Source organism: Delphinapterus leucas, chromosome 15 (genome assembly GCF_059928025.1).
Source record: "Delphinapterus leucas isolate spDelLeu-1000000601 "Yukka" chromosome 15, BTC_Dleu_Yukka2, whole genome shotgun sequence".
Lineage (NCBI taxonomy): Eukaryota > Metazoa > Chordata > Mammalia > Artiodactyla > Monodontidae > Delphinapterus > Delphinapterus leucas.
In genome coordinates, this window is record NC_143143.1 from 87,980,078 (window position 1) to 88,004,443 (window position 24,366).

Below are 24,366 nucleotides of genomic sequence, written 5' to 3' on the forward strand. Positions count from 1 at the left end.
AGAGGACACCAGAGGCACCTAGCATCCCAGAGGCCTCACCCCCACGCCAGCGGAGGCAGCTGCAGGCTTCCAAGAGAGCCGGGGCTCAGGGGAGCGCCATCTAATACAGACCCCAGCCCTAAAGGTGGGCAGAGCACCCATCCAGGTCCTGCCCACTCTGAGGGGCAAGAGGTTTGCTCAGAGGCCAGAGATGGAAGGGGACATTTCACAAACTACCACCGTGGGGTTCAGAAGCATGATCCCCACCCCCTTCCCCGCCCCTCTTCCCTCCTTTGTTCTGTCCTCCAGCTCCCCTTTTGGCTCAGCTTTGCCGCCGCCCCCCACTTTCTGGGCAGCTGAACCCCTGACACCAGGACCCCAGCCATCTCGAAAGACCCAGCTTCAAACAGCAGCTGGCACGGCCTTGTCACCAGAGCCCAGGGTGAGCCCTCTGGGCCAGGGAGCTGGGCCCATCCGTCACGCGGGGCTGGCACAAGCCCAACCACGGCCCCTATGCCCCCCAGAGCTGCCAGCATCCCTGACAAGAAGATGGCTTCGGAGCCTGGGGCCACTTCACCGAGCATCTTCACAGAGACGGTCCAAAGAGAATGATCTGGTCCCTGCCCCACTGACCCTTCCAGGTCCACCCACTCCGCCCGGGGCGGACACGGAACAGGCAGGGCCTGGGAGCTCTCGCCTCCCCCACCCCTGCTTCCGGCCGCACTCGGCCCCACAGCCCAGGCCCAGCCCCCAGTGTGCGGCTGGTTGGACCTCTGCGCTGGTAGCTGGTTCGGCCGGGCTCCCAGCCACGAGCCCACGTCTGAGCAGCCCTCGCCCTCCCCAGCCGACCCCCGAAGAGAGACGCCAGGAAAGGAAGCAGCTCCTCTGGACACCAAGCTCTGTTCCTCCCCAACCCACCCAGACCCACCCCAGTGAAGTCATGAGCAGCCAGCGCAGCCCCCAGCCGGCTTCCCCCCGCACGGGCGCGGGACCGGGAAAGCTCCCCAGCGCCGCTTGAGTCCAGCCACCCACGGCGCCCTGGGCTCAATCCTGACTCCAGCCAGCCAGCCAGCAGTGCAGCTACAGCCGGGACACAGCTTGTGCGGGCGCACACACACTCACACTCGTGCACACGTGTGCATGCACACGCGTGCTCCCTCAAGCACGCACGAGATGCACGCATGCGCACTCACCTGCACACATTCGCTGCCCTGGCTCCCGTGGGCTCCAGGACCCCCACCATGTTCTCCCCACACTCCACACAGCCACACGCAGATGTGCACAGCTCCACACCCAGGTCACACTCACACAGGTGTGCACGGCTGGGTACACACACCAGAGGCACTCGTATAACCTGGCACACACACGGTCCCACTCCGAGACGCACCAGGGCACCCAGGAGGAGACACACCCACAGCCCCCCACAAGGGCGGTCACTCCCTGGCGAGAAGCCCTGGGGTCTGAGGCCGCCATCCAGACACAGGACTGTCACCACCAGGGTCACCCAGGTCCCTGGGGGAGGGAGGGAAGGTGCTTCCTGTCTTGAGGGCAGGGCGCCAGGATCCCTGGAGAGACAAGGGCGGGAGACAGACCAGATTTGGCCGGCTCAGCAGGACCCTGCAGCCCCGAGGACCCATGAATTTTTCGGAGGTACCCAAAGTGCAGATTGAAGCTGCCAGTTGGGTCCTGGCAGATCTTGCTTTCAATTATTCCCCAGCCCAGCAGAGGGTGGAAGACCCGGCCCCGGGCCTCAGCTTCAGGGGGCAATCGCCCACCCCTGTGGCCCCCACGTCCTGCGTGGCAGTCCAGGCATCCAAGCCCAGTGTGAGCGCTGGTCTGTGCCCCCCGCTCGGGTCCTGGCCCTGAGGCTGTACCCCCGCCTGCACCCCAGGGTGCCCTGTCCGGGCTGTGGTGCCACCCACCCTGTCCACCCACCCTCCGCCTCTGAAGCTGACGCCCCGACCCCAAGACCCAGTGGACCCCGCCCCCTACCCTGCTTCCCTGCCCCACCCACCACCAGACCAAAGGGAGGGGCCCCCACGCCCTCCGCTCACCGCGCAGCCTCAGCCCGGACTCCGATGGCCGTGCCGGGAGCTGGACAGCAGCGGAGGCGGGCCAGGAGGCAGCTGCGCAAGCCCTGCGAGCACCTGACCGCAGGGGGTTCCTCCACCCACCATCTGCTTTGTCCCGCTGGCGGTGGGTGGAGCGGGGCAGGAACCAGCGCCCTCACCGCCTGCACTACTGCCCAGATCAGAGGCTCTCAGAGTTAGGTCCAGGCACCCCGGGGACTGAGAGCCCTCCAGAAGGCCCTCAAGATCAGACTGTTCTCCCAGTAACGCCAAGGCCTTGGCTTTGTCCCGCCCGTCCCCCCTTGTACAGTGGGGTTTTCAGAGCCATGCGATGTGTGACGACTGCGCTGTGTGACCTTGAGTTTTAAATATTTCTGCTTTCCTTTCCGGTGCACCAAGTCTATGGCTACCACCTCAGTGGTGTCTGACCTGCGAGGGTTTGAGAACCGACACCCAGAGTGTGACGCTGGGCCTCTGCCATCCCACCCAGCCCTCCCCTCCGGCTGCCAGTCCCGAGGTGTGGCCAGTGCCCACCCTCCCCCTGAAGCCCCTCCCGCTGAGTGTGTTTGGCTCCCGGAACAGCCCAGAGACCCAGGCCCCTGCCCACTCCATCTCTGCAGGGGGCTGCTGGTTGGGGAGCCCCCCCCCCCCCCCCCCCGCTCCGAGGTCAGCAGAAAAATCCTGGGAGAGGTGCTGCATGTGCTGCCCCCACGTGGACACCTGGAGGTACTGCATGTCCCCGAGAGTGAGGTCCGGATTTCTCTTCCTCTGCCCTGGGGAACCCCACCCTGATCAAGGCACAGGGATGCAGAGAGGTCCAGTGCCCTGCCAGGCAACAGACTAGGAGCTGCACCTTCCTGGGGCTGCCTTAATCACTCCATCCCCGAAGGGGGCCCAAGGCCCCCTCCGAGACCCTCTGAGAAGCCCCACCCTCCACTGTGGCAGGGACCCCCATCTTCCTCAGACTCCGGTGGGAGTGGAGAAGTGCTCCCACCTCTGTCCTCACACTGTCCTGAGAGTCCATGAGCCTGGAATGATCTGTGTCCCACACCCCAGGAACACACTCACCTGCGGGGGGCGGGAAGTATGGCTGAAATCCCCCCACCCTTGGCATCTGGACCACAACAGCCGCTTGGACCAGAGGGTGAGGGTCCCCTCAGGGACCACGCTGGGGGGCTTCCTTTGACCCCCGCCGGGGGCTGGATTCATTCTTACCCTGTCTCATGCTGACAGGTTTCTCTGGCTTGACCCCAATTCTAACTGGGCCAAGTGTAAAAGGACAGCTTCCTGGGACAGACAGCTGGCAGGGTCACAGCATGTTGGCCCGGGGGGCCCAGGACGAGCCACAGCTCAGAAGAGTGGCAGGGGGCACCCAGTTTCCTTGGGTAGGGCCACCAGATAAAACACACCAACAAGTGTGAATCTCAGGTAAGCAGTAAATACTTTTTCAGTGTACATAGTGTATGGGACATATTTATGTTAAAAAATTATCCACTGTTTATCTGAAATCCAGATTTGCCTGGGGTTCTGTGTCTCTGTTTGCCTACTCAAGCTGCCTTCCTTGGAGGCCTCTGAGGGTCAGCCCAGACCCTTCGCATGGGGGTCTACAGGCTGCCAGCACCGGGGAAGTGGGTCCCAGTCCACACTCGGCTTGGCTAGTCTGGTGCCCTTCTTCTGGTCCTACTCTCCCTTCATGCCCCCTCCGGGGGCCCATCCCCACTTTGGGACTGGGTGGGGAGACACCACCATCCCTCCGTGGACACCCCTGAACCCCAGCACCCATCTGTCCTGGCTGGCCCCTCACTCGGTGGCATAATTCCCATCACCACCCAGGGTGGTGGGCTGGATATGCTCCCAAAGAGTTCAGGCCTCAGGCCCTGGAACCTGTGATGTGACAAGTGTCAAGAAAGTGTTTTGCAGAGGTGACTAAATCAAGGATCTTGAGTGGAGATGATCCTGGATTATCCAGGGGGGTCTTCAGTGACCTCCCTTATAAGCAGTTGACAGAGGAGATTTGACCCAGAGGAGAGGAGACCATGTGACCATGGAGGCAGAGACTGGGGGCATGTGGCCACAAGCCAAGGGACTTCGGCAGCCACCAGGAGCTGCAAGAGGCACGGACCGGACCCTCCCCCACAGCCTCTGGCCACGCTGGATCTTGTCCCAGGGGTACTAGACTGTGGGAGGGTCCATTTCTGTCGTTTTAAGCTTCCAGCTTGAGGCCCATTTGTTGCTGCAGCCCCAGGGGACTCATACACTAGGGGACCCTGTGGTTGGCCTGCTGCTCACCCTGGAGGGGACGCCCCACAGCCCAGTTCCCGCTGCAGGCGGGCAAGTCTGCACTGCGCCCGCAGTCAGGGATCCGCTCAGCCCCGCCCTGAGCTCCATCTGCAGCACCAACACCCGGCTCGGGCTAGGCGCTGCTTTCTGGAAGCAGGGAGAGCTGGGCAGCGAGCCCTCCCTCCCCCCTCCACCGTGCTTGCTGACCAAGGTCAGGGCTTGTTCTGGGGTTCCAGGGGCTGGGGTTCCTGGCTGTGCCGGGGGCCCCACTGAGGAGCAGGACGGCAGTGACGCTGCGTCCAGCCACAAGTGACCAGCCTAGGACTGGGAGTTGGGGGCGTTAAGAGTGGGCTTCCAAGAGCGTGGGAGCTTGAAAACCCGTGTGAACAACAATGTGTGTGTGACAGCCAGTCGTGGGGGAGGAGCCCTCAGTTCATCCCATTCTCAGAGAGACCCCCAACACGTTCAACCCCGCTTCTGCGGATCCAAAGTGACTCATTCTTTGTCCTGGGTGCCCCCACTGGGGGAACGCCAAAGCCCCCTCACCAGCTGGACTCTGGATCCAGTGCCCCACCGTCCCCCTGGGTAGCACAGGTGGACACCTGGCCAGGTCGCCCACAGGGGTGGTGGGTGCTGGGCGGGACGCCAGGTGGGACGGGGCTGGCAACTTGGTGGGGGGCCAGGAGGGGTCCTAACGAACGCCCTCCCGCAGGGCGAGCCGCCCACCCCCCAACAGCAGGCGCACACGGCTCCGGGGTCGCTCAGTTTATTGGTAAAACGGGCACTGAGCGTGGCAAAGGCTGGACACGGAAGCCGGGGCGGCGGCGGGGGCGCTTTTCCTCTTAAAGAACTTCCACTGGACCTTGATGGCGAGCATCCAGTCGCTGACGGAGAGCCTCTTACAAGCGGAGGTGCAGACATGCGCCTGGCGAGGGGGCGGGGCGCCGGGACCGCGCCGGGGGCGGGGCCGGGGGTAGGGGCGGGGGCGGGGCGCGGCGCCGCCGGGGAGGGTCGCGCCGCGGGCGCCCGCGCTTCACTTGCCCGCCTTCTGCGCCTTCTGCGCCGATTTGGTGACCTTACCGGCGCCGCCACTCTTCTTCTCCACATTCTTGATGACGCCCACGGCCACCGTCTGCCGCATGTCGCGCACGGCGAAGCGGCCTGCGGGGAGGGGGCGTGAGGCGCGGGCCGGGATACAGCGCGCAGGCGCACTCGCGCCCCCAGCATCCTCCCCAGCCCCTGGCCCTGGGGCGGGACCCTAGCGCTGGGCACCGAGCTCTCCGCGCCTGTTTCGGGGCCGGGGGGGGGGGGGAGGGGGGCAGTGGAGTACGAGGCTCCTGTCTCCTTAGGTGGCAGGAATAACACACATAGGACTCCGCCAAGGCGTCGCTGTGGGAATTCAACGGTATGTGAACAGTACTTAGGGCAGGCTGGCGCGGAGTACAGTACGCCCTTTTAGCTATCTTAAAGATGGCCAGCAACCTTGCATAAGGCAGCTCTCTGATATAGGTCTGTGGGTCGTCCTTGGGGTATCTGTGCGGCCGGCCAGCTGGAGGCAGGCGGCCAGTCCTAACTCTGCCACCAGACAAGCTGTGGGCCTTGGGTGAGTCTGCAGAGCAGGGTACCATCCCAGGCCCACCCAGTGGGGCCACCTGTGCTCCATGAGACAAAGACCAAGGCCGGGGGCCTACTGCTAAGCTCTAAGCTGCAGCGCGAAAGTGCAGGACCCTCCGTCCACCCCACCCCCACAGTGGTCCTCTGCCCTTGGCCTGGGTTGGCCACGACCCCGGGGCTGCCCCTCCCTCACCCCCCAGCTCACCGAGAGGTGGGTACTGGGAGAAGCTCTCCACACACATGGGCTTCCCCGGGACCATCTCCACGATGGCCGCATCGCCGGACTTCAGGGACTTGGGGTTGTCCTCCAACTTCTTTCCAGAGCGCCGGTCAATCTTCTCCTTCAGCTCAGCAAACTTGCAGGCGATGTGGGCTGTGTGGCAGTCAATGACCGGCGAGTAGCCAGCGCTGATCTGCCCAGGGTGGTTCAGAATGATGACCTGTGGACAGAGGTGCATGAGGCCATCAGGCACACGCAGGTGGGCACAGGGGGAGGGCACAGAGCTGGAGGAGGCTCCGCCCACCCCCAGGTCCCTGGGGCCCAGAGTGCCGACCACGGAGGAAGGTCAGTCTAGGGGGGACCCAGGCCCCCGGACCTGGACCCCGAGGTCCTCTTCAAGCATCTAAAAAGCCACAAGAGATAAACAACGACGAGGGCATGGTTTGAAAGGGCCAGCGGCCAGAGCAAAGACGGGGGGTGACAAGACAGGACTTAGATTATCATATTTCAACTGTATCTCAGTAAAGCGAATTTTAAAAGTCCTAGTCACATAAAGAGGTGACCGAAGAGGACACAGTGCAAATGTGGAGAATAAAGTATCACAGGCCTGTCCCAGGCAATAAACTGATAAAAGCATTTTCAGGACCAAAGTGGGACCTCAGTGAGGCCAGGAGCACCGAGGCCGGGGTGCACCCCGCCTGCTCTTCCCACCTGCGCCCTCGGCCAGCTTCAGCCCTGCCCGGCCTCAGTGGCCCACTCTGCGAAGCAGGGGTCTCAGTCCTCCCCAGCGCCAGGCAGCCCCCTCACCTGAGGACAGCCCTGGTACTGGGGGGGGGGGGGCCCTGCCGGCCACCGGGCTGCCCACCTGGGACGTGAACTGGGCGGCCTCCTGGGGCGGGTCGGACTTGCTGTCCCCACACACATTGCCCCTGCGGATGTCCTTGACCGACACGTTCTTCACGTTAAAGCCTACGTTGTCCCCGGGCAGGGCCTCGCTCAGCGCCTCGTGGTGCATCTCCACTGACTTCACCTCCGTGGTGATGTTCACAGGAGCAAAGGTCACCACCATGCCCGGCCGGAGGATGCCCGTCTCCACTCGGCCCACGGGCACGGTGCCAATGCCTGGGCCGAGAGGAAGGGGGCCGTGAGGGCAGGCTGGCGTCAGGGGTGCCTTGTCCTCCCTGGCCGGTGGGGGGTGGCCACGTGGCGGGAGGGAGGGGACAGGGAGACCCCGGGCAAGGCGGACGCTGAGACGTTCAGACAGAAGTGGAGGCTTCCGCGCCCCGCCAGCGGAAGAAGGGACTGAGGAAGAGAGTTCCCAGAGCACAGGGAGAATGGGCAAGGAGGGGTCCCACCCTGTGAGGCAGAAGCCCTGAGCGGATTGAGGACCAGCCCACCCAAGGTGGCCTGCCTGGCGCTGGCGCTGCTGTCCTGAGGGTCACTCCCAAAGGGGCGTGGGTGCCCCTGCACTTCTCAGGATCTGCTTATACTGTGTGGCTGCCCAGTTGGGGGTCTGGTGCTCCCCAGAGTGGGGGACGGGGGGCGGTGGGGGCTCCAGCCGGTCTCCCTGGCTGTGACAGAGGCTCGTGTGGCATTGCGGAGGCTGAGGCTGGTGGCTGTTCTCTGTGCTGGGTGAGTGTGACACCCCCATCCTGCACACAGCCCCTGCATCTCTGCCACAGCCTCCTGGCTGGGAGTCCCCCATCGCTGCCGCCTCGTGGGCCTCATACTTGTTTATGGTTCTATATCACTTCATGACCAGCTTTTCTCACTCCTGGAGTGGATCGTGTCTCCCACAAGACAGGAATCTCCAGGTGGAGAGTAATATGTGACTCTCCCTGTGCCACCAGCTCCTGGTATAGGGCTGGGCACTTATCTGGAGGGAGGAAGACCCTGGCAAGCTCGGGACAGACTGATGGACTGGTGGGGGAGGTGGGTGGATAAATGCACTGATGGGTGGATGGATGAATGCACTGATGAAGAAATGGATAATAGATGGGTCAGGGGTGGGGGTGGATAGATGGACAGATAGATGCATGGATGGAGATGGGCGGATGGGTGGCCCCCCGGAAAGTGTGCAGCATGGGGGAAGGGGCTGAAATAACCCGGCCCGGATGCTCCTGGTCAGGGGCCCATTCTCAGGAGGGGGTCTGAGGGCAGAGCTGGCCAGCTGCAGGGTGGGTGCTGCAGCGGGCGGTGGCCACGGAGCCCTCACTCACCGCCGATCTTGTACACATCCTGCAGCGGCAGGCGCAGGGGCTTGTCTGTGGGGCGTGTGGGGGGCAGGATGGTGTCCAGGGCCTCCAGCAGGGACACGCCACTGGCGTTCCCTTCCTTCCGCTCCACTTTCCAGCCCTTGAACCACGGCATCTGCGCAGGAGGAAGAAAGCACCGTCCTAGAGCCCACGTGCCCCCGTGCCACCCACCCCACAGCCGTGGCCTCTGGGCCCACGGTTGGCTCACCCCTCCCTACGTGAGACCCCACGAGGGGAGCTCAATCCACGACATACAAGCCGGCAGCCCGGCCAGAAGGGGCGGCCCCCAACCACGGGTGCAGGGCTGAGTTTCCCCTGGCTCTCCTGAGATACCCCCCGTGCCCACCTCCCTCAGTGTGGGCAGCTGCAGCCTGGCCAGGACTAGTGACCCCTGCTGGGCCAGGGGTGGCCTCTGGCTTGACCGGGTGAGGCACTTGGTCTCGGGCTCCACAAATTCAAAACAACCAGGTCCTACTCATCACCTCCTACCGAGTCAGAGTCCCCAGGATATGGGCTTCCAGGAGCCACCAGCTTCCCAGCTGGCCCCAGAGAGCCAGCCCTCGGCCCTTTGCTGTCCCGGCCTGCCCTGGACCTCGGGGAGGGGCCTGGGAGGCCCCGTGGCCTTGGTCCCTGGGGGGAGGTGCAACCCTGCCACGCAGATCTCTGGAGACAGAGACGGGGCAAGTGGGCCTGGGCCCTGGCAGCCGCTGCCCCCGCAGTGTCAGCCTGGGGGGCGAGGGGGGCGTGTCCCTGGCCAGAGAAGGGGCTGCAGTGGCTTCTGCCAGCCTCACGGGGAGGCTGAGCTGAGGGCAGAGCGTCCGGCCCCCAAGGAGTCTGGGGCTTCCAGCAGCGCGGACACCCACAGCGGGCTGGCACCGCACTTCCTCCTGCTGGCTGTCTGTGCCCGCCCTGACCCAGGGCCCTCAGGGGGAGGTCCGAGCAGCCCCACCGCTGCTGGGCACTCACGTTGGGCGAGGGTTCCAGCATGTTGTCGCCGTGCCAGCCCGAGATGGGCACGAAGGGCACGGTGGCTGGGTTGTAGCCGATCTTCTTGATATAGGCGCTGACCTCCTTGACGATCTCGTCGTAGCGCTTCTCGCTGTAGGCGGGCTCCGTGGAGTCCATCTTGTTGACCCCCACGATAAGCTGCTTCACGCCCAGCGTGTAGGCCAGCAGTGCGTGCTCCCGGGTCTGCCCGTTCTTGGAGATGCCCGCCTCAAACTCGCCCACTCCCGCCGCTACGATCAACACGGCGCAGTCCGCCTGCCCGGCAGGTCGGGCAAGGTGAGCCCAGACCTCGCCCAGCACCCAAGCCCAGGCGCCTCTGGGCAGCAGACAGGGGCCTGGGCCATCGCCTGGGCATGGAACCTGGGGGTCCCAACCTTAGGGGCAGTGTCTGTCTGTCTGTCTGTCTGTGCGAATGCCCTGGCAATGTCGGACTGTCCGGGGGCATTTCTGCCCACATTTCCGTGTCCCCATCCTGGCCTCTGTGTCTCCTGTGAAGGCGGCCCTGACAGTGGCTGGCTGTCCTTACAGGCACCCTTGCCAGGCTGAGATGCCAGGACACTTAGTTCTTTTGGGGGGGGCGCGTGGTGACAAAGGTGACGGGTCTCATGCCCTGGCGAGGAAGCAGAGGAGACCCAGCTACCGCTCACCGATTCCAGGGCCCCCCAGGCTCTCCTGAACGGTGCCCCCGCCCCACCTCCCGTCCCCCAGGCCCCCGAGGCCCCGCCTACCTGGGATGTGCCTGTGATCATGTTCTTGATGAAGTCGCGGTGGCCCGGGGCGTCGATGATGGTGATGTAGTACTTGGTGGTCTCGAATTTCCAGAGGGAGATGTCGATGGTGATGCCGCGCTCCCGCTCGGCTTTCAGCTTGTCCAGCACCCAGGCGTACTTGAAGGAGCCCTTCCCCATCTGGAGGGGTGGGGACGTGGTTCAGGACGGGACCGGGACTCGGGTCCCCCTGGGGCGCGGGAGCAGCATGTCACAGCAGAGAGACCCCTCGCTACTGCTGGAACCCTGGGGCTCTGGACCCACCTCCGGAACCGGGGACACCAGGACCTCATCCATGCCCTGCCCGGGCCGGCCTCCTGCCGCCTAAACGGGCGCCACCAGCAGGGGGCGCAAGGGCCTGGGAGCAGCCTGAGAGCCGCCCTGGTTTCAAGCCCTCCCCTGGCTGAGGGCTCCCCTTTATCTGAAGCCAGGGTTCCCCCCACCGCACCCCCCAGATCCCTGTGTCAGCTGATGACCCCACTGGGCTTCAGGCTGTCCAACCAAAAAGCCCCTCTGTGATTTTTTTTTTTTTTTTTTTTTTAGGGAAAAAGAAAGAAAGAAATCAGATGAGGTGGTAAGGAAGGGCCAGGCTTTCCAGTTCTTTCTACAGCCGCTAAAGCTCCCCAGTGGCTCTGAGGCTCCTCCTCCACTCCCCGCCCCACCTGACCAGGGAAAGCAAGGCCGGGCTGCCCTCTCCCAACACCTGTGCCAAGTGCCCAGTGAGACCCCCATGCCCAGGGTCAGGGCTGCGGTCAGGGTGGCAGCTGTGGTCACTGCCCAGCTGGTCAAAGCTCCCTGCCAGGGCCATGCACGGACAGGGCTCTGCCCTCCAGGGAGGCTGCCCAGCCAGGGTCCAGCTAGACCCGAACCAGACACCCTGCGAACACCCTCAGCCCCCCTCAACACCAGCCCCGCAGGGAAGAAGAGACACAGCTTTGGGGCCCAGGAGCATCCCCACAGCCCCATGAGCAGGGTTCAGCCCAGGCCAGCAGCTGCCCCCTCCTGAGCCCTGGCACCGGCCATCCAGGTGAGACCCCTCACAGCTCCCCAACAGGAGCTTCTCCCAGAGCTCAGGGGTGGAGGTAGGAGGCACAGAGAGCAGACCCCCACTCCATGGACACTTCCCACCCATGGGTCTCGGACGCTTGAGAGGATCAGCTTCGAGAAATGAGGGGTCAGCCATCAGGGCCCCTCTCCTCCTCGCCAGGTGACAAAGACTCCCCCCAAAAAAGGGTGCCACCCTGGACAAGCAGCCTGCCCCGGCCCGGCAGGAGAAAATGGAGCTGATGGGCTGGGTGCCCATCAATCAGCTATTAATAGCTGCTCTGAGTCCTGGCCCAGCCCTGGGACAAGCGAGGACAGCGCCACCTCCAGCCCCAGACCTCAGCCCCGGGGACACGGGAACCCAACCCTGGGGGCTCAGAGACAGTGACCTATCCTGGGAGAAATGCACCTCCAGCCCCTCCCCCGCCGGGGTCTGGTCCAGCAGGTCATCCCACCTCCCCCCGACCAGGCACCTCCTCAGAGAGAGGCTCCCCCAGCTGCCCCCATGCCTTTCCCATCCGGATGCTGCGACACACACATCTCCCACATGGGGTCCTTGGGGCTCACGCCCCTCTTGCCCCAGAGGAGTTCATCTGAGCTATGTGCCCCAGGGTCAGGGAAGCATCAGCCCGGCTGCCCTGTGAGAACCCAACCTCATGGTGGAGGCAAAGGTGGGAGCCCCCCTCAGGGCTCACCTCGGCCGCCTCCTTTTCAAACTTCTCGATGGTCCTCTTGTCGATGCCCCCGCATTTGTAGATGAGGTGGCCGGTCGTGGTGGACTTGCCGGAGTCCACGTGGCCGATGACCACGATGTTGATGTGGGTCTTCTCCTTGCCCATCCTGCCCGGGGTGTGGGGAGGGGCTGGCGCGACCTGGGGTGTTCTGGCTCAGGGCAAGGGGCACGCTGAGCAGTGACTCTGTGGGTCGAGGTGGGGAGCAAAGGTGATGGGGGGCCTCAGAGAGAAGCCCAGCAAAGCCCTGCCCTGCACAGGTTGGGAGCACACCCTGAGCACAGTCCGGGCCCCCAGGGCCGGAGCCAGGTCTCCGTGTTTAGCTGAGCAGAGCCCGGGGGCAAAAGCCCAAACAGTCCAGTAGCCGTACACGTCTGAGTGCTGTGCCTACAGAGCCCCCCCACCCTGAGAGAGGCTAACCCCATCCGGAGACACCGAGGAGCACCAGCCTGGTGAGCCCCGTGACCAGTCAGGAGCCTGGTGATGAGTCACCCTGCCCCGCTCTCCAGTGCCCTGTCCCCGGTGCTTGCTCCCAACCCACGGCCTTGGGCTGGGACACCGCACCCACCCGATCCCAGCCCCCACCCCCCACCCCGCAGAGCTGCCACGGTGGAGAGACGGTCACTGCTTCCCACTCCCCTCCTCGAGCAGGGACGGCGCCATCTTCCCCTCATCCCTGCCCGGCAGGCTGGCACCGGAGAGACAGCCTGGCCCAGAGCTCAAGCAGGGCGATGCGGTGCCCAGATCAGGGACCCAGAATAGCTCGGGCCCCCCCCAGGGTCTGGACGGGGGCAGGCAGTAGGGCAGGGAGGTGGGGGTCCCTGCTGTGTCCAGCTCGGGCCCTCCCCGGGGTCTGGACGGGGACAGGCAGTCGGGCAGGGAGGTGGGGGTCCCTGCTGGGTCCAGCTCGGGCCCTCCCCGGGGTCTGGACGGAAGCAGACAGGAGGGCAGGGAGGTGGGGGTCCCTGCTGTGTCCAGAGCAGGGAGAATCTGGCCCCAGCAGCCAAGCTCAGCAGATGCCAGACAGAGATGCCCTCAGCCTGGTGGGGGCAGAGGGCCATACCCTCCCCCTTCCCTCTGGTCACAGGGTCACAGCCCCTGCCTCATCCTGGAGGTCAATGGAGAAACCTAGGCAGCCCGTGGGGGGGCAGGTGGCTGGGGAAGGAAAAGCGGGAGAAAGCGGCGGACCCCAGGGTGCGGACACCGCCCGCCCGGGCGGAGGCGGGGTGGCAAGGACCCCTCAGGTCTCACAGCCTCCCCTCCCCCTCTACGTCGGGGGGGGCACCCCCAGCGCCCACCCTCACCAGCCCCCAGCACTGACGACCCTTCCCGAACCCCACCGGGCCACCCCCACGGCGATCCCAAGGTCACGGCTGCAGGTTGATCGCCACCGCCCAGGAGACTCGGCCCCGCCACGGCAGCCCCGTAAACAAACGCTACCGCGGCGCCCCCACCCCACCCAGGGCCGCCCGGGGGACTGACCCCGGTGCTGGGTCCGGAGTCCCCGGGCGGGCAGCCGATCTCCTCGGGGAGCAGCGCAGCCTCGCCAGGCGCCGGGCCGACCAGTCTCTGCGCCTGGGACTGGTCCCCGGGGAAGGGACCCTCTGCGGAAAGCTGGGGGCGGGGGTGGGGACCCGGAGGCCCAGCGTCCTTACCCGGAGCCGAGGTCTCAGCCAGAGGGACTGGCGGCGCCGGCGCCGGCGGTTTTATCTCTCCAGGAGGGGGGTCCACCTATTGACGGAGCAGGCGCAGTGCACTGCACCCCTGCAGTACGGCAATGCGGCACCGGCGCGGGCGGGGCCGGGGGCGGGGATGCGAGGGATGCAGGGATGCAGGGACAGCGGGCCCGCGGGCGCACGCGAGCGCGACAGGGACGCGAGAGGAGCATGTGGCGAGGGAGGGAGCTACAAAGGCGGAGACGAGACGCACCCGGAGGGAGCGCGGGCGGGGAGAGCCAAACAGGCGGGGGCGGCGAGAGCCGGATGCGGAGAGGGAGCCGAAAGGAGGGAGGCGCAGAGATGGAGAGAGGCCCGGAGAGAAACAGCTAGCGGCAGAGGGCAGATACCGCAAGGCTGAAACGCCAGGCTCGGGCACGCGAGGGGAGAGCAGCGCCGCGCCGAGCACAAAAAGACATTTGGATCAAAAAGGAGGTCCCAGGGAAGGGCCAGTCCTCGAGGATGGGGCCGGTGGGGGCAGGGGAGGAGCAGGGCAGGCCTGGGGGGTGGCTGAGGTCGGCGTCTGGGCGGCTGTCCTGCCGGCACCTGATTTACGTGGTGCTGTGTTCTGAGGCATCTCTCCAGGGTGGCCCAGGGGGTGCAGGCCCCCTGGTGGGACCCCAGAATCTGCTTCTTTCCAAGCCCCCTGCCCCCCATGTGCCTGCCACACAGGTTTGCCCCAGCAGGTCCCCAAAGCCAGGCTTCTGCACCCCGGCCCCGTGGTGTGGCACAGAAACTGTGGCCTCCAGGGTCCCCTCAGCTCGGCCAAGTGGCCTGAGGCTCCGTCAGCAGATCCAGTCAGCTCACCCTCCCTCCGAAGCCCTGGAAAGAACTGTTTTCCACCCTGGGCCCCTTTTGGTACAGGGAACACTTGAAGTCCGCCCCCAGAGCCCACTGAAATCTTTGAGGGCTGCCCTGGTCTGCACACATGGGCCGGGTTCCCAGGGACACAGAGTTTGCCAAGGAAAGAAATCGGCTCCCAGAGAGAGTCCCAAGCTGTGGCCCTGAGGCCTCCCCTCGATCTGTAGGAAGTGCGATGTCCCTGAGGATCCTGGGCAGACCAGGGCAATGACCAAAATGGGTTTCAGGGTGGGGGGGATGGGTTAGTGAAGACCAGGGTCATGGCCTCTTCCAGGACCTCCAACCTTGTCAGCTCACCCATTACCGCATCTCCCCACGGCCGTGTCTCCAGCTGCCTCAGAGCCCGAGGACACTCAGGTTAGGGTCAGGGTCTTGGAGAAGTTGGGGCAGGGTCTCAAAAAATGTGGGGGGGGGGAGCAGAGGCCCAGGGATCAGCACCTCCTGATGGGGCAGTGCCCACGGGGAGTCCCCAGAGGTGGGACCCCCAGGAGGTAAGGAAGTAAAGATGGGCCGGGGCAGTGGTTGGGTGCCAAGCAGGTCTCCCTGCCCCGTGGGGAAGGTCTCTCCGGGAGGGGAGTGTGTCCGCCCACAGACCGGGCACTGTGTCCGCCCACAGACCGGGCGAGAGGGGCTGGCAAGTGACCCGGCACTTCCTCGTCTGCTGATGCCATCAAACAGGAGCCAGGAATTAAAAATAAACGCCTGTGCGGAAAGCACGGCCCCCCCGCCCTGCCCAGCTGGCCTCTGTGTTTAATGCGTCGCCTCCTGCCGAAGCTTAGGCAGGATCTGGGAGATGCCGTGACTGACGGAGGCTGGGATGGGACGGACCGAGTGGGCAGGAGGCCCGGGTCCCTGTGGACGCCACCCCAACTTCCCCCAGGGATCTCCAGCTGCCTGAAGCCTCAGAGGGTGTTTATCAGACGCCCGCACAGACCTGAGGCTCACCTCTCTGCTCTGGGCTCACCCGCTGCTGTCGCCTGGCAGGAACCAAACTGCACTGGGCTGCCTGCACCAGGGGCTGGGAGGCCGTGCTCCCCAGAGCAATGGCCGCTGGTAGTGGAAGCCAGCGTCCCCCCCCAAGGACCTGCTCGCTGACCTGGGGCAGGGGTCTCCAGTGGTTCCCCCAAGAGGCCTCCGCGTCCCCAGGACATGCCCATCCGTCCTCAGCCGGACCACCTGCAGGGCCCTGGGAGCCCGAGCACCATGGTGTCTGGAGACACTGGGCTCACACAGTGGAGACACGGAGGGAGGTATGGTGCTACATAACCCCGACCAGCAGCGCAGGGCTTCACCATCGCGCGGCCAGCTAACTGGTGAACAGCTGCTAACCACCGCGTGGCCAGCTAACTGGTGAACAGCTGCTAACCACCGCGTGGCCCAGCTAACTGGTGAACAGCTGCTAACCACCGCGTGGCCAGCTAACTGGTGAACAGCTGCTAACCACCGCGTGGCCAGCTAACTGGTGAACAGCTGCTAACCACCGCGTGGCCAGCTAACTGGTGAACAGCTGCTAACCACCGCGTGGCCCAGCTAACTGGTGAACAGCTGCTAACCACTGAATAGTGTTTAATGACTACTACTAACTACTGATTCGTACTTAATAACCGCTGAACAGCACTAAATAACTACGAGTCACTGACTGGTGCTGAATAACTAGGAAATCCTAAGCAACGCTAAACACTATGCAATGCAGTAAACAGCCTCCATCACCAAGCCTTGCGTGGCGGGGCTCCCAGGCAGCCTGAGGACCCATGGACCAAGAGGCAGCGGGGCACAGAGAAGCAAAGCACAGTGCCCAAGGTCACACAGCAAGGGGGGCAGAGCTTGCGGAAGGCTTGGAAGGCCTGAGCTGGGGCAGCGGTACTTCTGGACAAGCCCGCCCAGGTCCCAGCTGTGCTCTTCCCCTCTCCCAGGTCGGGCTCCGCCCCTGTAGCCCTTTTCCCACACCTGAGCCACTGGTCACAGCGGCCCCCGTAGCAGCCAAGGGTATGGGTGGGGGGACGAGCAAAGAAGGGGCTCCTGCTAATGAGGCTGGTACAGCCTCCCAGGGCACTTTCTGGGGAGCGGGCAGAGGGAGGAGTACAGGCCCCACCTTCTCAGCCCCTGTAGCTCCCAGGCCCAGACACGAGCTGTTTGGGGCGGGGCGACACAGACAGCCCCCTCTTTGGCGGGCAGGGATTTTCACGAGCCTGGGGAAAGAAGATCCAGCTAAAATTAACCGTTATCAAGCTGTCAGCCCTGGAAATAAACCCGCCTCCCATTGGCTGCGGGTGATGTCACTGCCGGGTTAATAATAACCTGCGAATGCAGAGCTTTCCACCTGTGCGTGTGCCTTCCTGGGGGGCCACGGCCCCAGCAGGTAGGGGCCAGCAACCCGGGTGAGGGTCACAGGGGCCCAGACAGCGGCCTGAGGGGGGGGCGGGGGGGAGGGAGGGCTGCAGGTGTCTCAGAATGACATCGACCCCTGGCCTCGGGCCACAGGCTGCCCTCTGTCCCTGGGGCATCGGTGTGCATCCTTACATGTGGGGTCAGTCGCACCTGTCTCCCAGCCTACCTGGGCAGCAGGCCCCTGGACGGCCTCAAGGACACATTCCCCTGCCCCCGGCTCTCCAGGCTGGGCACCCAGGGGACTGAGCTGCCCTTGAGGCCGCAAGTTAAGTGGTCTCCATGGTGAAGAGGTGCTCTTGGCTACCAGATCCCCTCAGAAGAGCAAGGTCACGGCCCCTAATTAGAGAACGGAGCGGGGCCGGGCCACGTACACACCAGCAAGACCCCAAGGCCAGCCAAGGCCCCACCAGCCTGCCAGCCCTGTGCTCGGGTTCTGGGCCATGTGAAAGTAAGTCGGGGCCACTTACTGGACAATCCAGGCCCCCAAACACACCTCCTGCCAAACCCAGCGTGTCTGGGAGGGTTTGCGAGGCTGAGGCTGACCTGAGTCAGCCAGGGAAGCCTAGAGAGGGGGACACAGCCCCTCAGAGAGGAGGACGGTAGCTGGCCTGCCCTGCCCCCACCCATGCCCACCCATGCTGGGGCCACTGGAGCCGTCGGGCCACCGGTACCTGCCACGCAGCAGGGAGCCGTCACCATGGTGAAGGAGCTGCGGCTCGCAGGCTCCTCCCCACAGGCTCTCACTCCCCAGGCACCCGGGGCGGGGGGCGGGCACCCATGCTTAGAGGGCAGCGGCAGCCCTGCCTGCGCTAGCCCAGCTCCGCCTGCTTCCGGCGAGCAGAGAGGGGGTCTGGCGGGCTGGGCCCTGCAGGGTCAGGGGCTCCAGCCTGGCGCCAGGAAGAGGGAGTGGCCAGGCCCCCCATTTGGCCCATTGCAGGCTGGGAGGCCAACCAGAGATGCGGAGGGACCAGCCTCTCGCGCCAAGAAGGGGCAGCCCTGCAGTGGGGCTGGGGACACGGGGGAGAACAAGGGGAGGGCTACAGGCTCACCAACCCCCGCCACGGTCAGCCTTCTCTGGGCCCAGGAGAAAGAAGGGAGCAGGTGGGCATTTGCTGCATCACCTAGCTTCTCCTGCACCTTGCTCGGTTCCCCTGGGCCCCTGGAGTGGGGGAGGGAGAGGCCTCAGTGCTAAGCCAGCCTCCCCACCCCCAGGTTCAGAAATTTCCCTGGGGAACAGGAAGAGCCTTAGCAACTCTGCAGCCTGCCTTTTCTGCTCTTTGAACAGAGCTCCCCTCAGCTGGGCAGTTGGGAGTAACCTGCCTCAGGAGCTGGCGACCTCAGGGGCTCTTGGGATGAACTGATGCAGGAGGCTTTGGGTGGGGAAAGGACCGGGCACCAAGGGAGACAGGGCTCCAGCCTGCCCTTGAACAACTTAGAGAAACATGCACAAATTACAAACGTGCTTGACCACCAGATCAAGAAATAGAGCGCTGCATCACGCCCTCAAAGCCAACCGCTACCTGGGCCTCTCCCGCTATACATCGCTTTGCGTGAATGGAATGTGCACTTTGTGTTCCTTTTTCCGGCTTCTCTCACCTGCCGTCATGTTTGTGACACGCGCCCTTGCTGCTGCATTTGGGAGGTGTTTGGTTTTTTTTCACTGCTGTGTAGTATTCCATTTCCAGTTTTGAGCTACTGAAAACCCCAGCTTCGGCCTCCGAGCTTGCGGGGACCACCGTGCTCTGCTTGGAGCCCTGCTTCAGGGCTGTGGTCAGACTGTCCCCGGGGAGCCAGGAGGGTGGGCCCTTGAGAGCTCACAGCCCTGAGGGTCCAGTGTCCACTGACTGGAGCAGCTGCTGCCGGACTTCGTCCAGTTTCACAGTCATTTCTGGACACAGGCTGGCCTTCCCGCCACTTCTCTGCGGTTGGAAGCAGGAGTTGAGTCCACACATGTCAACTTCTTTTCTGAAACAATTTCGAACTTACACAAGAGTTGCAAGAAGGGGACCAAGAACGCTGCCTTATGCCCTGCGTCCACATCACTAATTCTTCATACCTGCCCTGTCTGCTGTATTGTTCTCTGTCTCTCTCTGTGTCCGCTTATATTATTGTCTCTGAAACATTTGAGAAAAGGTTGCATAAATCATTGCCTCGACCCCTTAATACTTCAGTGTACGTTTCCAGTTGATACAATCCCTCAATCTGCAGTCCAGCTTCTAATTGTGTCACTTGTCCCAGTGATATCGTTCGTAGCTGTATTTTTCCCAATCCAGGATCACACGTTGGCTTTGGTGGTCAAGGCTCTTAGTTTCCTTAATCTGAAACAGATCCTCGGCCATTTGTGTCTTTCATGACACAGACGTTTTTAAAGAGTGGAGACAAGCTGTTTTGCAGGATGTCCCTCTGCTGGGGGTTTTTCTCATGTTTCTGCATGAAAAGATTCACATTTTATTTTTCCGGCAGGAATTCCACAGGAGCAATGCACGTCAGACAGGCAGGTGCCTGACGTCAGCTTACCCATCAGTGGTGGCGTTATCCCCGACCAACTGGTGGAGGTGGCGTCCACCAGCTTTCCCTGCCGTGAAGTTACTCTTTTTCCGTTTGTAATGATTAAATACTTAATGAGGATGTACTTTGGATTCGATAAGTATCCTTTTCCTCATTAAAATCCCTCTCAACTTAGCACTCATGGAGAATTCTTAACTGAATCAATTTTACTGTGATGATTGTGTTTTTAAGTTATTCATATATTTTTATTTTTGAGTTATACAGAAAATTGACTTTTTGAAAGATGTAGAGTTCTGTGAATGTTAGCACAGGTACAGACTCCTGTAGCCACATCAATTGGGACACAGAATCCCCCAAGACCCTAAAAATCTCCCCTGTGCTCACCCTTTATACTCACCTCTTCCTCCTACTCAGAGTCACGGATCTCTTCCCCATCACCATAGCTTTGTCTTCTTGAGAATGTCATGTAAATGGAAGCTACAGTGTGTTATCTTTTGGGTCCGGCTTTCCTTTTTTTAAAGTGTTTTTTTTTTTTCTCATTTATTTATTTATTTATTTTTGGCCGCGTTGGGTCTTTGTTGCTGCGCACGGGCTTTCTTTAGTTGCAGCAAGCGGGGGCTACTCTTCGTTGTGGTGCGCAGGCTTCTCATCGCAGTGGCTTCTCTTTGTTGCAGAGCACGGGCTCTAGGCACGCAGGCTTCAGTAGTTGTGGCACACGGGCTCAGTAGTTGTGGCTCACAGGCTCTAGAGCAAAGGCTCAGTAGTTGCGGCACACGGGCTTGGTTGCTCCGTGGCATGTGGGATCTTCTCGGACCAGGGCCCAAACCCATGTCCCCTGCACTGGCAGGCAGATGCTTTTTTTTTTTTTTTTTAACATATTTATTGGAGTATAATTGCCTTACAATGGTGTGTTAGTTGCTGCTGTATAACAAAGTGAATCAGCTATACATACACATATATCCCCATATCTCCTCCTTCTTGCGGCAGGCGGATTCTTAACCACTGCGCCACCAGGGAGGTCCCAGGTCCGGCTTCTTTCATTCAGCATAATGCTTTGAGAGTCACCCAGATGATTACGTGTTTCAGTGGTTCATTCCTTTTTAACAATGAATGGTATTCCATGTGTGGATGGACCGCAATTTGCTTATCCTTCACCCACTAGGTGATGTTTGGGTTGTTTCCAGTCTTGGCAGTTATGAATAAAGCCACCATAGGCATTTGTGTACAGGTTTTTGAGAACGTAAGTTTGAATTTCTCTTGGACAAATGCCCAGAAGTGGGATTGCTTGATCATTTGTCAGGCGTGTGACTCACTTTTTAAGAAACGGCCACACTGGTCTCCAGAGTACTGGTACCATTTCACGGCCACACTGGTCTCCAGAGTACTGGTACCATTTCGCTGCCACACTGGTCTCCAGAGTACTGGTACCATTTCGCAGCCACACTGGTCTCCAGAGTACTGGTACCATTTCGCGGCCACACTGGTCTCCAGAGTACTGGTACCATTTCGCGGCCACACTGGTCTCCAGAGTACTGGTACCATTTCGCTGCCACACTGGTCTCCGGAGTACTGGTACCATTTCGCTGCCACACTGGTCTCCGGAGTACTGGTACCATTTCGCTGCCACAGCAGCTTGTGAGAGTTCCAGTTGCTCCACGCCCTCAACAGCACTTGTTCTTGTCAGTCTCTTGTTGGAAATTTTGTTTTAGCTCTTCTAATGGGCGTGCGATGCTATCCCATCCTGGTTTTAATTCCATTTCTCTTATAACTGATGACGTTGAAGAACTTTCCCTGTGCTGAATGGTGCATTCTCTTTAGTGAAGTTCCATTCAGGTCTCTTATCCTTTGAAAAACAAACAGCTTTATTGAGGTGTCATTTACGTGCCATGAAGTCCCTCCGTGTAAAGTACATAGAAAGCGCAATGCAGTGGCTTCTAGTGGATTTGGAGCTGTGCAACCAACATCGTAATCTAATTTCTGAACATTTTTATCACCCCAGAAAGAAACCCCGCGCTATTAGGTAGTCACGCCCCTACCCCAAAGCAAGCCTCTGGCAACCACGAATCTACTTCCTGTCTCTGTGGGCTTGCCTGTTCTGGGCATTTCATATAAATGGAATCCTACAGGATGTGGTCATTTGTGACTGGACACTTTCACTTAGAGTGTTTTCAGGCTCCTCCACATTGTAGCATGTGTCAATAGTACCTCATTCCTTAGTTACACCATATTCGGCCATCATTCGTCAGTTGATGGGCATCTGGGTCGTTCCCACTTTTTACCTAATAGGAATGATGCTGCCATGAACATTCCTGTCTAAGCTCTGTGTGTGCATATATGTTTTCACTTATCCTGAGTGGATATCTAGGCATAGAATTGCTGGGTCATATGGTGACTGTATTTCCCACAGCACCATTTTACATCCCCACCAGCAATGCAGGCGCGTTCCAGCATCTCCACGTCCTCACCAGCATTTGTTACGGGTCTGTCTTTTTGATTACAGTTATTCTATGGGTCTGAAGTGGTGTCTCATTGCGGTTTTGACCTGCAGTTCCCGAAAGACTAACGATGTTGAGCATCTTTTCATGTGCTTATCAGCCATGTGTATATCTTCTTTGGAAAAATGTCTATTCAGAGCCTTGGCCCAATCTTTCAGTGGGTTGTTTATTTTCTTAGTGTGGAGTTTTGAGAGCTCTTTATGTATTCTGAATACAAGGCCTTCATCAGATATTTGACTTGCAAATATTTTCTCCCTGTCTGCAGCTTGTCTTTTTATTCACTTAACGGTCATTCGTAGCACAAAAGTTTTTCATTTTGATGAAGTCCAATGCACCCAATTTTTTCTTGTGTGGAATGATCCATTGACATTGGCAAACCCCAGATCACAAAGATTTTCTCCCCTATTTTCTCCTAAAAGTGTTATAGTTTTATGTTTCACACTTACATACAATATCCATCTTGAGTTAATTTTCATATAAGGTGTGAGATTTAGGTCAAGATTCATTTTTCTTGCATATGGATGTCCAGTTCTTCCAGCATCGTTTGTCTAGAGATTATACTTTCTCCATTGAATTGCTTTTGCACCTTTTTCAAAGCACCATTGGACCTATGTGTGGAGCTATTTCTGGACTCTGTTCTGTTACACTGACTTTTGTGTCTATCTCCACACCAAGACCACACTGAATCAATTATTGCAGTTTTATAGCAATTGCTAAAATCAGGAAGTGTGTGAAAAGAATAATCTCTTTAACAAATGGTGTTGTGATAATTCTACATCCATTTGCAAAAGAATGAAGTTGGATCCCTACCTCACACCATATACAAAAATTAACACAAAATGGACCAAAGGCCCAATAAATCTATAAAACGGTTAGAAGGAAACATAGCTGTAGATCTTCATGACCTTGGACTTGGCAATAGATTTTTAGATATGACACCAAAAACACAAGCAAAAAAGAAGAAACAGGTAAACTGAACTTCATCAAAATTTCAAACTTTCATGCAACAAAAGATACTACCAAGGAAGTGAAAACACAACCTACAGAATCGGAGAAAACATTTTCAAATCATAATGAGTAAGGGTCTAGTGTTCAGAATATATAAGGGACACTTACAACTACGTAATAAAAAGACAAATAACCCAATTTTTAAATGACCAAAGGATATGAATAAACATTTATCCAGAGAAGATACACAGATTGTCAATAGGCACATGAAAAAATGCTCAACATCATTAGTCATTACGGACCTAAAAACAGACCATCAAAATATATGAAGCAAAACTGTCTGAACTGAAGGAAGAAATAGAGAGTTCTACACTAATGGAGACTTCAATACTCCCCTCTCAATAAAGGACAGAGCAACCAGAGAGAAGATAAGGAAATAGGGGACTGAAATAACGTGCTAAACCAGCTAGATGTAACAGACATATGCAGAACACCCCACCCGACAAGAGAACACACATTCTTCTCAAGTGCACATGGGACAATCTCTACAATAGACCATGTGTTAAGCCCGCAAATTAAATCTCAGTAGATTTTTAAAGATAGATATCATACAAAGTGTCTTCTTCAACCACCATGGGAAATGTTAGAAATCAATAGTTAGAAATCAATAACAGAAGTAAAATTCACAAATTTGTAGAAATTAAACAACACACTCAAACAACCAATGGATCAAAGAAGAAATCACAAAGAAAATTAGAAAATGCTTAGAGATGACTGATAATGAAAATACAACATATCAAAACTTATGAGACATAGAAAATAATAATGCTAAGGGTAAAATTTATAGCTATACACACTTACATTAAAAAACAAGAAAGAGCTCAGACTTCCCTTGTGGCGCAGTGGTTAAGAATCTGCCTGCTAATGCAGGGGACACGGGTTTGAGCCCTGGTCCGGGAAGATCCCACATGCTGCGGAGCAGCTAAGCCCGTGCACCACAACTACTGAGCCTGAGCTCTAGAGCCCACGAGCCACAACTACTGAAGCCCATGTCCCTACAGCCCGTGCTCCGCAACAAGAGAAGCCCACGCACCACCACAAAGAGTAGCTCCCACTCAACACAACTAGAGAAAAGCCCGTGCGCAGCAATGAAGACACAACGCAGCCAAAAATTTTAAAATATAAATAAATAAATAAATAATTTTTTAAAGTTTAAAAAAAATAAACAAGAAAGATCTCACATCCTCAACCTAACTTTACACCCTAAGGAACTAGAAGAAGGACAAACTAAACCCAAAGCTGGAAGAAGGAAGGAAGTAGTAAGATTAGAGAAGAGCTCAATGTGATATAGAATAAAAGCAGTAGAGAAAATCAGTGAAGCCATAAGGTGGTTCTTTGAAAAAAATCAACAAAATGTCCTTTAGCTACATAGGCAAAGAAAACAAAGAGAGAAGATTCAAATTACTGCAATCAGAGCTAAGTCC

The 24,366-nt window shown here is 59.3% G+C and overlaps 1 protein-coding gene across 1 annotated transcript; it reads right to left on the minus strand.

Moving 5' to 3' along the window:
* Window positions 1-4,987: 4,987 nt before the first annotated feature.
* On the minus strand, window positions 4,988-12,150 carry EEF1A2 (eukaryotic translation elongation factor 1 alpha 2). The gene is made up of 7 exons (XM_022597627.2): window positions 11,932-12,150; window positions 10,154-10,333; window positions 9,384-9,680; window positions 8,382-8,532; window positions 7,028-7,284; window positions 6,148-6,382; window positions 4,988-5,489 (listed from the first exon to the last, which is right to left on the minus strand). Exons 1-7 carry the CDS (start codon window positions 12,073-12,075, stop codon window positions 5,362-5,364), a joined length of 1,392 nt encoding a protein of 463 aa, XP_022453335.1. The 5' UTR covers window positions 12,076-12,150; the 3' UTR covers window positions 4,988-5,361.
* Window positions 12,151-24,366: the final 12,216 nt, after the last annotated feature.